The 12,659-nt window shown below is 45.5% G+C and overlaps 1 protein-coding gene across 1 annotated transcript; it reads left to right on the top strand.

Annotated features, from left to right (window-relative positions):
- Nucleotides 1-1,924: 1,924 nt before the first annotated feature.
- Nucleotides 1,925-3,736, top strand: LOC141027990 (uncharacterized). The gene has a single exon (XM_073505731.1). The coding sequence runs from the start codon at nt 1,953-1,955 to the stop codon at nt 3,120-3,122; it is 1,170 nt and encodes a 389-aa protein (XP_073361832.1). The 5' UTR covers nt 1,925-1,952; the 3' UTR covers nt 3,123-3,736.
- The last annotated feature ends 8,923 nt before the right edge of the window (nt 3,737-12,659 follow it).

The following is a 12,659-nucleotide window of genomic DNA, read 5'->3' as shown; positions in this document are numbered from 1 at the left end:
ATGACTATCACAAGAATTGTTTGGATATTTTCAAAATAAACATTCATTCACTTCCGATGTTCATGAATTTTTTCAGTGTATGTACATCCTGTTAAAAAATTGTTTGTGTATTCACTAAAAAACAAATGTTCAGTCCATTGGTAAGTACGCGCGTGGAATTCACCAAGAAAAGTTACATACGTAGGTTGTTAGATCATGGTATATGTACAGAGTGAGAACCCGGTGCAATTACAACAAGACGATGGATTATAATAGACTCACTATAATCATTTACCTAGCTCACTCCTTGCCAAACATCACATAACATTGCGTGCCGTGTGTTAACTTGTAATACGGATCCGCGTCCAAAATGAAGACGAATTGTGCTGTATTGATTAAAGTTCAACCATAAATAGCATTTAAAAATAGTAGACATGTAAAATAGCATCATATTCAGATTCTACACATTTTTCTAATCAAATTCCACATATACCATGTTAAAATTGGAGTTACGGTTTAAAAGACATGGACATTTACATTTGTGCCCCTAACTCGAATCCACTACTCAGATTTGCCCCTAATTTCGATGCATACTCAAATTTCCCCGTCTGTCGTTAGTTCCCCTTATAGAAATGCCCTTTTGTGTCGTTTCCGTCTGACCAAAGCTCATTGAGCGTGTACTAGACGTTTTAGGGACATCATTGCCCCTGTCTCCTTATGTCATTCACATGCGGGACCCACTATGAAAAATCAAAGGAAAAAACTCTTTCTCTCACCCCCTCTCTCACTCACTTGCTTGTGGGGCCAAACTACAAAAATGAAAAAAGACTTTCTCACACCTCTCGCACACACTTACAAGTGGGCCAAACAAAAATTATAAAAGTAAAAATAAAACCTTCTCTCTCAGACCCTCTCTCTTCCTGACATGTGGGCCATGGGCCCACAGTCAAGGTCAACACCGGTCCACACCTGGAACACAAGCCCGGTCTTGAGTTCATGTGCTCGCCGGTATCTCACCGTCGGCTCAACGTAGGTGGCCGAATGACTGCGGTCGGAGGGCGCGAGGTGCGGGGTAGCTAGACAACGCGCGCCAGTGTGACTGGCGCAGCAGACGTAGGCGGGCCGCCGTACAACCGATTATGTCGAGCTTGATCACGGCGGCGGCTCCGAGCAGGGGGGTCCGGGCACGAAATCGAGCAGGGAAAGAGGGAAGTAGGCTCGCATGGTCATAGCGAAGACGACATGTTGGTCGGGGTGTTGTACGGTTGCTCGGAGATGCCGAATTTAGGAGATGAAGACCGGTGGTTGTGGCGGCAATCGGGGTCCCGCGTATCGTCTAGGGGAGGCTCCCTCCCGAATTAACCCTATAGTGCATACTAGAGGAAGATTACTTGGAAGAGAGAGGGGGAGACGGGGAGAGTTAGAGAGAGAAAGAGAAGAGAGGTAGGAGCAGGTCGGAGTCGCAGGCACCTCACCCCGGCGAGCCCCACCGTCGACCATGGGAGAGAGACAGAGAGGAAGAAGATGATCATGACCAGCCAGAGAGGAAGAAGATTATTACTTTATTACTCCCTCCTTCTCAAAACAAGTGTTTCAACACTAGTATAATTTTGCACTAAAGTTAGTACAAAGTTGAGACGTTTATTTTGGAACGGAGGCAGTAGTAGTTATACATATTAGGTATAGAATAGAAGATAGATAGACTAGTGGAGCGCTGGTCCCTGAGCGTGGACGATGAGGTGTGTTAATTTCATCCAGACGTGTGCAAGTGGGAGAGGTCCAGCAATCCTGGAAAGATCGTCACGGGGAAGAGGGCTCCACACTTGGTCAGGTCGACAGAGAAAGTACACCATTTCAATAGAAAAATCAAAGACAGTACACAGCACGCCTATATAAGCATGCCCATACCGAGGCATTCTGTTAGTCAAGAGCAAGAAAGCTATTCCAACACCAAGACCTTAAGCTCCAAGAGCATGGCCCGCATTACGGCGTTCTTGCTGGTGGCGCTGCTCTCCTTAGCCGTGCATCTCGCGCAGTCCACGTCATGCCGATCATGCCCGCCGACAAAGCCTTCCCAGCCTCCACCGTGTAAGCACAAGTCTTCACCATCGTCAATACCCTGCCCTCCACCTTCACAAACTCCCATGCCCTCACCAACACCCACACTTACCCCGGTGACTCCGACGCCGGCACCGACCCCGACTGTCTTCATCCCTCCACCTACAAACGCTCCGGCACCCACGCCCTTACCGACCTCTGTAACCCCAACATCGGCACCGACCCCTATGATGCCTCCAATACCAACCCCTATAACTCCGAAGCCGGTACCAGCTCCTCTCTCTCCAACACCAACACCGGTGGCCCCAAAACCTACACCCGTGATGCCGCCAACACAGACGCCTGTGACACCAACGCCGGCACCGACCCCTGTTTCTCCAACGCCAAACCCGGTGGCCCCAACACCTACCCCTGTGATGCCACCAACACCGACGCCGGCATCGACCCCTTTCTCTCCAACGCCAAGTCCGGTGGCCCCAACACCGACCCATGTGGTTCCGATGCCAGCACCAACCCCTGTCTCTCCAACGCCAACCCCGGTGGCCCCAACACCGGCCCCTGTGATGCCGCCAACACCAACATCGGCGACTCCGATGCCAGCACCGACCCCCGTTTCTCCAACGCCAACCCCGGTGGCCCCAACACCGACTCCTATGATGCCGCCACCACCGACCCCTGTGACTCCGATGCCAGCACCAACCCCTGTCTCTCCAACGCCAATCCCGGTGGCCCCAATATCGACCCCCGTGATGCCGCCAGCACCCACCCCTGTGACTCCGACGCCACCCCCAGCCCCGGCCGCAGCGCCGGCTACATCGACCGGCAAGTGCCCCGTGGACACACTAAAGCTGCGTGCGTGCGTGGACGTGCTCAATGGGCTGTTGCACACGGTGATCGGCAGTAGCGCCAGCAATACATGCTGCCCGCTGCTGTCCGGCGTTGCCGACCTCGACGCTGCTCTCTGCCTTTGCACCACCATCAAGGTCAAGGCCCTCAACATCAACCTCATGCTGCCCATCGCCATCGAGGTGCTCGTCAACCAGTGCGGCAAGAGAGTGCCGAAAGACTTCCGCTGCCCTAATTAAGCTCCATCGATTACTATATGTACTATCATTATCACCTGCATATGAATGAGATACATGCATTAAATTCTCTTGTGTGGTCACACAGGTGACATATCGAAGTGTAATAATCTATATGTACATGGATTTGCAGCTCTGACTCGCTACTTGTGACGGGGAGCTGTGGAGCATGCATACATTGTCTTTGTGTAACAGCGTATCATATAGTAACCGGATAACATGTTACCAATTGTGGTCTTCCATCGGTTTTGTAGTGTGTGTTTTCTTTTTGAAAAACTATGAATAAAATGTCCGTACTGTGTAAAAGAAGTTTTCACATCCACTTGTAACCCATACCAACATACTTGTTGAACCATACGCTTTACAGGATGCGGATTTTCGTGCTGAACATTTTGATATATTATACATTTTTTCCGACATCGTATGCAAAAGTTATAGCCGTTTTACTTTTTCATAACACTTTTTTGCAAAACATGTCCAAACTTAAGTTTTTAAATTTTCCTAACTAGTAGATGTAGTAATATAACTACATCTCGAAGGATTTTATTTTTTCAATTTTTTATCATTTTCTTTTGTTTTTTTTTCAAACTGAAATGGCGATAAACAGGGGGGTAGAGTTTGAGACACGAACCCCTTTAGTCCCGGTTTGAGACACGAACCGGGACTAAAGGGTGCGATGCCTTTAGTCCCGGTTCGTGTCTCAAACCAGGACTAAAGGTCTCATTTGAACCGGGACTAATGCCTTTAGCCGCTCGAACACATTAGTCCCGGTCCCAAAATGAAGACGAATTGTGCTGTATTGATTAAGGTTCAACCATAAATAGCATTTAAAAATAGTAGACATGTAAAATAACATCATATTCAGATTCTACACATTTTTCTAATCAAATTCCACATATAACATGTTAAAATTGGAGTTACGGTTTAAAAGATATGGACATTTACATTTGTGCCCCTAACTCGAATCCACTACTCAGATATGCCCCTAATTTCGATGCATACTCAAATTTTCCCCTCTGTCGTTAGTTCCCCTTATAGAAATGCCCTTTTGTGTCGTTTCCGTCTGACCAAAGCTCATTGAGCATGTACTAGACGTTTTAGGGACATCATTGCCCCTGTCTCCTTATGTCATTCACATGCGGGGCCCACTATGAAAAATCAAAGGAAAAAACTCTTTCTCTCACCCCCTCTCTCACTCACTTACTTGTGGGGCCAAACTACAAAAAGGAAAAAGACTCTCTCTCTCACGCCTCTCGCACACACTTACAAGTGGGCCAAACAAAAATTATAAAAGTAGAAATAAAGCCTTCTCTCTCAGACCCTCTCTCTTCCTGACATGTGGGCCATGGGCCCACAGTCAAGGTCAACACCGGTCCACACCTGGAACACAAGCCCGGTCTTGAGTTCATGTGCTCGCCGGTAGCTCACCGCCGGTGGCCGAATGACCGCAGTCAGAGGGCGCGAGGTGCGGGGTAGCTAGACAACGCGCGCCAGTGTGACTGGCGCGGCAGACGTAGGCGGGCCGCCGCACAACCGATTATGTCGAGCTTGATCACGGCGGCGGCTCCGAGCAGGGGGTTCCGGGCACGAAATCGAGTAGGGAAAGAGGGAAGTAGGCTCGCATGGTCATAGCGAAGACGACATGTTGGTCGGGGTGTTGTACGGTTGCTCGGAGATGCCGAATTTAGGAGATGAAGACCGATGGTTGTGGCGGAAATCGGGGTCCCAGGTATCGTCTAGGGGAGGCTCCCTCCCGAATTAACCCTATAGTGCATAATAGAGGAAGATTACGAGGAAGAGAGAGGGGGAGACGGGGAGTGTTAGAGAGAGAAAGAGAAGAGAGGTAGGAGCAGGTCGGAGTCGCAGGCACCTCACCCCGGCGAGCCCCACCGTCGACCATGAGAGAGAGACAGAGAGGAAGAAGATGATCATGACCAGCCAGAGAGGAAGAAGATTATTACTTTATTACTCTCTCCTTCTCAAAACAAGTGTTTCAACACTAGTATAATTTTGCACTAAAGTTAGTACAAAGTTGAGACGTTTATTTTGGAACGGAGGGAGTAGTAGTTATACATATTAGGTATAGAATAGAAGATAGATAGACTAGTGGAGCGCTGGTCCCTGAGCGTGGACGATGAGGTGTGTTAATTTCATCCAGACGTGTGCAAGTGGGAGAGGTCCAGCAATCCTGGAAAGATCGTCACGGGGGAAGAGGGCTCCACACTTGGTCAGGTCGACCAAGAAAGTACACCATTTCAATAGAAAAATAAAAGACAGTACACGGCACGCCTATATAAGCATGCCCATACCGAGGCATTCTGTTAGTCAAGAGCAAGGAAGCTATTCCAACACCAAGACCTTAAGCTCCAAGAGCATGGCCCGCATTGCGGCGTTCTTGCTGGTGGCGCTGCTCTCCTTAGCCGTGCATCTCGCGCAGTCCGCGTCGTGCCGATCATGCCCGCCGACAAAGCCTTCCCAGCCTCCACCGTGTAAGCACAAGTCTTCACCATCATCCATACCCTGCCCTCCACCTTCACAAACTCCCATGCCCTCACCAACACCCACACTCACCCCGGTGACTCCGACGCCAGCACCGACCCCGACTGTCTTCATCCCTCCACCTACAAACACTTCAGCACCCACGCCCATACCGACCTCTGTAACTCCAACATCATTAGCTTCATGATCATCATCATTAGCTTCATTACTAATTGGTGTAGGTGTCACAGGAACCGGTTTCTGTGATGAACTACTTTCCAATAAGGGAGCAGGTACAGTTACCTCATCAAGTTCTAGTTTCCTCCCACTCACTTCTTTCGAGGGAAACTCCTTCTCTAGAAAGGATCCATTCTTAGCAACGAATGTCTTCCCTTCGGATCTGTGATAGAAGGTGTACCCAACATTTTCATTTTGGGTATCCTATGAAGACGCACTTCTCCGATTTGGGTTCGAGCTTATCAGGACGAAACTTTTTCTTATAAGCATCGCAACCGCAAACTTTAAGAAACGACAACTTTGGTTTCTTGCCAAACCACAGTTCATACGGTGTCATCTCAACGGATTTTGATGGTGCCCTTTTTAACGTGAATGCAGTTGTCTCTAATGCATAACCCCAAAACTATAGTGGTAAATCGGTAAGAAACATCATAGATTGCACTATATCCAATAAAGTACGGTTATGACGTTCGGACACACCATTATGTTGTGGTGTTCTAGGTGGCACGAATTTGTGAAACTATTCCACATTGTTTTAATTGAAGACCAAACTCGTAACTCAAATATTCGTCTCCGCGATTAGATCGTAGAAACTTTATTTTCTTGTCACGATGATTTTCCACTTCACTCTGAAACTCTTTGAACTTTTCAAATGTTTCAGACTTATGTTTCATCAAGTAGATATACCCATATCTTCTTGAATCATCTGTGAAGGTCAGAAAATAACGATACCCGCCGCGAGCCTCAACACTCGTCGGATCGCATACATCAGTATGTATTATTTCCAATAAGTCAGTTGCTCGCTCCATTGTTCCGGAGAATGGAGTCTTAGTCATCATGCCCATAAGGCATGGTTCGCAAGCATCAAGTGATTCATAATCAAGTGATTCCAAAATTCCATCAGCATGGAGTTTCTTCACGCGCTTTACACCAATATGACCTAAACGGCAGTGCCACAAATAAGTTGCACTATCATTATTAACTTTGCATCTTTTGGCTTCAATGTTATGAATATGTGTATCACTACGATCGTGATCCAACAAACTATTTTCATTGGGTGTATGACCATCGAAGGTTTTATTCATGTAAACAGAACAACAATTATTCTCTGACTTTAAATGAATAACCGTATCGCAATAAACATGATCAAATCATATTCATGCTCAACGCAAACGCCAAATAACATTTATTTAGGTTTAACACTAATCCCGAAAGTATAGGGAGGGTGCGATGATGATGATATCAATCTTGGAACCACTTCCAACACACATCGTCACTTCACCCTCAACTAGTCTCTGTTTATTCTGTAACTCCTGTTTCGAGTTACTAATATTTAGCAACCGAACAAGTATCAAATACCCAGGGGCTACTATAAACACTAGTAAGGTACACATCAATAACCTGTATATCAAATATACCCTTGTTTACTTTGCCATCCTTCTTATCCACCAAATATTCAGGGCATTTCCGCTTCCAGTGACCATTTCCTTTGCAGTAGAAGCACTCAGTTTCAGACTTTAGTCTAGCTTTGGCCTTCTTCACGGAAGTGACAACTTGCTTGCCATTCTACATGAAGTTCCCTTTCTTTCCCTTTGCCCTTTTCTTGAAACTAGTGGTCTTGTTAATCATCAACACTTGAGGCTCTTTCTTGATTTCTACCTTCATCGATTTCATCATCATGAAAAGCTCGGGAATCGTTTTGTCATCCCTTGCATACTATAGTTCATCACGAAGTTCTACTAACTTGGTGATGGTGACTAGAGAATTCTGTCAATCACTATTTTATCGGGAAGATTAACTCCCACTTGATTCAAGCGATAGTAGTACCCAGACAATCTGAGCACATGCTCATTGCTTGAGCTATTCTCCTCCATCTTTTAGCTATAGAACTTGTTGGAGACTTCATATCTCTCAACTTGGGTATTTGCTTAAAATATTAACTTCAACTCCCGGAACATCTCATGTGGTCCATGACGTTCAAAACGTCATTGAAGTCCCGATTCTAAGCCGTTAAGCATGGTGCACTAAACTATCAAGTAGTCATCATATTGAGCTAGCCAAACGTTCATAACGTTTGCATCTACTCCTGCAATAGGTCTATCACCTAGCGGTGCATCAAGGACATAATTCTTCTGTGCAGCAATGAGGATAAACCTCAGATCATAGAACCAGTCCGCATCATTGCTACTATCATCTTTCAACTTAGTTTTCTCTAGGAACATATCAAAAATAAAACAGGGGAGCTAAACGCGAGCTATTGATCTACAACATAGACATGCTAATACTACGAGGACTAAGTTCATGATAAATTAAAGTTCAATTAATCATATTACTTAAGAACTCCCACTTAGATAGACATCCCTCTAATCCTCTAAGTGATCACGTGATCCATATCAACTAAACCATGTCCGATCATCACGTGAGACGGAGTAGTTTCAACGGTGAACATCACTATGTTGATCATATCTACTATTATGATTCACGCTCAACCTTTTGGTCTCAGTGTTCCGAGGCCATATCTGCATATGCTAGGCTCGTCAAGCTTAACCTGAGTATTCCGCGTGTGCAACTGTTTTGCACCCGTTTTATTTGAACATAGAGCCTATCACACCCGATCATTACGTGGTGTCTCAGCACGAAGAACTTTCGCAACGGTGCATACTCTGGGAGAACACTTATACCTTGAAATTTAGTGAGAGATCATCTTATAATGCTACCGTCGATCTAAGCAAAATAAGATGCATAAAAGATAAACATCACATGCAATCAATATAAGTGATATGATATGGCCATCATCGTCTTGTGCTTGTGATCTCCATCTCCGAAACACCGTCATGATCACCATCGTCACCGGCGCGACACCTTGATCTCCATCGTAGCATCGTTGTCGTCTCGCCAACTATTGCTTCTACGACTATCGCTACCGCTTAGTGATAAAGTAAAGCATTACAGGGCAATTGCATTGCATATAATAAAGCGACAACCATATGGCTCCTGCCAGTTGCCGATAACTCGATTACAAAACATGATCGTCTCATACAATAAAATATAGCATCATGTCTTGACCATATCACATCACAACATGTCCTGAAAAAACAAGTTAGGCGTCCTCTACTTTGTCGTTGCAAGTTTTACGTGGCTGCTACGGGCTGAGCAAGAACCCTTCTTACCTACGCATCAAAACCACAACGATAGTTCGTCAAGTTAGTGATGTTTTAACCTTCTCAAGGACCGGGCGTAGCCACACTCGGTTCAACTAAAGTTGGAGAAACTGACACCCACCAGCCACCTGTGTGCAAAGCACGTCAGTAGAACCAGTCTCGCGTAAGCGTACGCGTAATGTCGGTTCGGGCCGCTTCATCCAACAATACCGCCGAACCAAAGTATGACATGCTGGTAAGCAGTATGACTTGTATCGCCCACAACTCACTTGTGTTCTACTCGTGCATATAACATCTACGCATAAAACCAGGCTCGGATGCCACTGTTGGGGAACGTAGTAATTTCAAAAAAATTCCTACGCACACGCAAGATCATGGTGATGCATAGCAACGAGAGGGGAGAGTGTGTCCACGTACCCTCGTAGACCGAAAGTGGAAGCGTTAGCACAACGCGGTTGATGTAGTCGTACGTCTTCACGATCGACCGATCGAAGTACCGAACGCACGGCACCTCTGAGTTCAGCACACGTTCAGCTCGATGACATCCCATGAATTCCGATCCAGCAGAGCTTCGAGGGAGAGTTCCGTTAGCACGACGGCATGATGACGGTGATGATGATGCTACCGAAGTAGGGCTTCGCCTAAGCACCGCTACGGTATGATCGAGGTGGATTATGGTGGAGGGGGGCACCGCACACGGCTAAGAGATCTTGAGATCAATTGTTGTGTCTTGAGGTGCCCCGTGCCCCCGTATATAAAGGAGGGAGGGAGAGGCCGGCCCTAGAGGGGGCGCGCCAAGTGTGGGGAGTCCTACTAGAACTCCCAAGTCCTAGTAGGATTCCTCTTTCCTTTCCGGAGTAGGAGAGAAGGAAAGAGGGGGAGAGGGAGCAGGAAAAGGGGGCTGCACCCCTTGTCCAATTCGGACCAGAGGGCGGGCGCGCACCTCCTTCCTTTTGGCCTCTCTCCTCTATTCCTGTATGGCCCAATAAGGCCCAATACTTCTCCCGGTGAATTCCCGTAACTCCCCGTTACTCCGAAAATACCCGAATCACTCGGAACCTTTCCGATGTCCGAATATAGTCGTCCAATATATCGATCTTTATGTCCCCGATCTCATCCGGGACTCCGAACTATCTTCGGTACATCATATCACATAAACTCATAATACAATCGTCACCGAAACTTTAAGCGTGCGGACCCTACGGGTTCGAGAACTATGTAGACAGGACCGAGGCACGTCTCCGGCCAATAACCAATAGCGGAACCTGGATGCTCATATTGGCTCCCACATATTCTACGAAGATCTTTATCGGTCAAACCGTATAACAACATACGTTGTTCCCTTTGTCATCGGTATGTTACTTGCCCGAGATTCGATCGTCGGTATCTCAATACCTAGTTCAATCTCATTACTGGCAAGTCTCTTTACTCGTTCCGTAATACATCATCCCGTAACTAACTCGTTAGTTACAATGCTTGCACGGCTTATAGTGATGTGCATTACCGAGTGGACCCAGAGATACCTCTCCGACAATCGGAGTGACAAATCCTAATCTCGAAATACGCCAACCCAAGAAGTACCTTCGGAGACACCTGTAGAGCACCTTTATAATCACCCAGTTACGTTGTGACGTTTGGTAGCACACAAAGTGTTCCTCCGGTAAACGGGAGTTGCATAATGTCATAGTCATAGGAACATGTATAAGTCATGAAGAAAGCAATAACAACATACTAAACGATCAAGTGCTAAGCTAACGGAATGGGTCAAGTCAATCACATCATTCTCCTAATGATGTGACCCCGTTAATCAAATGAAAACTCATGTCCATGGCTAGGAAACTCAACCATCTTTGATTAACGAGCTAGTCAAGTAGAGGCATACTAGTGACACTCTGTTTGTCTATGTATTCACACATGTATTATGTTTCTGGTTAATACAATTCTAGCATGAATAATAAACATTTATCATGAAATAAGGAAATAAATAATAACTTTATTATTTCCTCTAGGGCATATTTCCTTCAACCGGAAATCCATATGTATGCGAGAGTGAGTACAGTAATACTCAGCAAGCACAATATAGAACATCAGTAAATGAGGAACTCCATGATTTCAGATGGGAACAAAAAAATATATCTAAAAGCACAATCTTAGAAAGGCTATAACCATCCGAACAAGAAACCATGCATTTGTAAGAACTTTCTCTTGTAGTGAGCATTCTGGAATGTCCACACAATGCTTTATACCACCGACACTTTCAGATTGAACACGCGTGGCATCCTCACCGGCCTAGCTCAAGCCCACCAGATTATTCACACCATGCCTTATACCACCGACACTTCGGATTGGACATGTGTGACGTCCTCACCGTCCTGGATTTCAGAAATAAATATCTAGTGGAACATCCGAGCATCCATATAAAAATCACATTGATCATTAGTAACTCCGCATGAACCCAAAAGGGCGCAGGGATACGAAATCAGACAATAAAAAATAACAATGAATGCACACACAATGGTCAACCATACAAAACGGGTGTTCGTCATGCACTTGCCTCAAATCAACTATTAGACAGCAGAATTGTCCTCGACTCTTGAAGCTCTCGAACCTATTTGTTAAAAATAATTGAGAAGGCTACTTCGAATACTAATCACTTACAACAGTGTTCATGCCTAACCGTGTATTGGCATCTTTCATAAACTTGTAAACATGGATCCATCAGTCTCTATATCTTTATGTACATAAGAGGCCAAAATAATTTCCAACCTACAGATGCCTAATTCTATTCGTATAGGCAGTTGGGAAGATTGATGCTTATCTAACAGGGACAATTATTCGGACCATTCGGGTTGATGTTTGTGCCATGGATATTGCGGATGTCCTCGTTGGAGAAGCATCAATCTTCCAAACTGCCTATAAGAATAGAATTAGGCAGCTGTAGGTTGAAAATTCTTTTTTGCATGTTATGTACATAAACTGGACTCTGAGAAAAGGACTGATGGATCCATGTTTACAAGTATATGAAATATGGCAGTACAGGTTAGGCATACACACTATGTTAAGTGATTAGTATTTGAATTAGCCTTCTAAATCATTTTTGACGAATGGGTTTGAGAGTTTCAAGAGTCGAGACAATTCTACGGTCTAATAGTTGAGTCGAGGCAAGTGCGTGAAGAACCCCTGTTTCGTAGGGTTGACCATTTTGTGTGCATTCGTTGTTATTTGTAATTGTCTGATTTCTTATCCTTGTGCCCATTCGGGTTCACTCGGAGTTACGGATGATCAATGTGATTTTTATATCGATGCTCGGATGTTCCATGTGATATTTATTTCTGAAAGCCAGGACGGTGAGGATGTCACACATGTCTAATACAAAGTGTATGTGGTTTAAGGCATGCTGTGATTAATCTGGTGGGATTGAGCTAGGTCGTTGTGGATGCGCCACTTGTTCAATCCCAAAGTGTAGGTGGTACAAAGCATTGTGTGGATATCCCGGAATGCTCAATACAAGAGAAAGTTCTTACTAATGCATGGTTTCTGTGCGTTGCAAACCGGAGAGTAAACATTTTTTAGCTGAGCAACTATTTTCATTTCAATTCAATTTTAATTCTGACTCGTTATATTGATACTGTGCACCTACGACCACAAACATGCAACATCTGCG

Source organism: Aegilops tauschii, chromosome 7, assembly GCF_002575655.3.
Source record: "Aegilops tauschii subsp. strangulata cultivar AL8/78 chromosome 7, Aet v6.0, whole genome shotgun sequence".
NCBI lineage: Eukaryota > Viridiplantae > Streptophyta > Magnoliopsida > Poales > Poaceae > Aegilops > Aegilops tauschii.
Note: the sequence above shows the minus strand (reverse complement) of the source record. Positions and strands in the feature narration are given on the sequence as shown.

Excerpts from the sequence above, each read along its gene's own strand:
- LOC141027990 (XM_073505731.1), top strand. The coding sequence starts at position 1,953 with ATGGCCCGCATTACGGCGTTCTTGCTGGTGGCGCTGCTCTCCTTAGCC.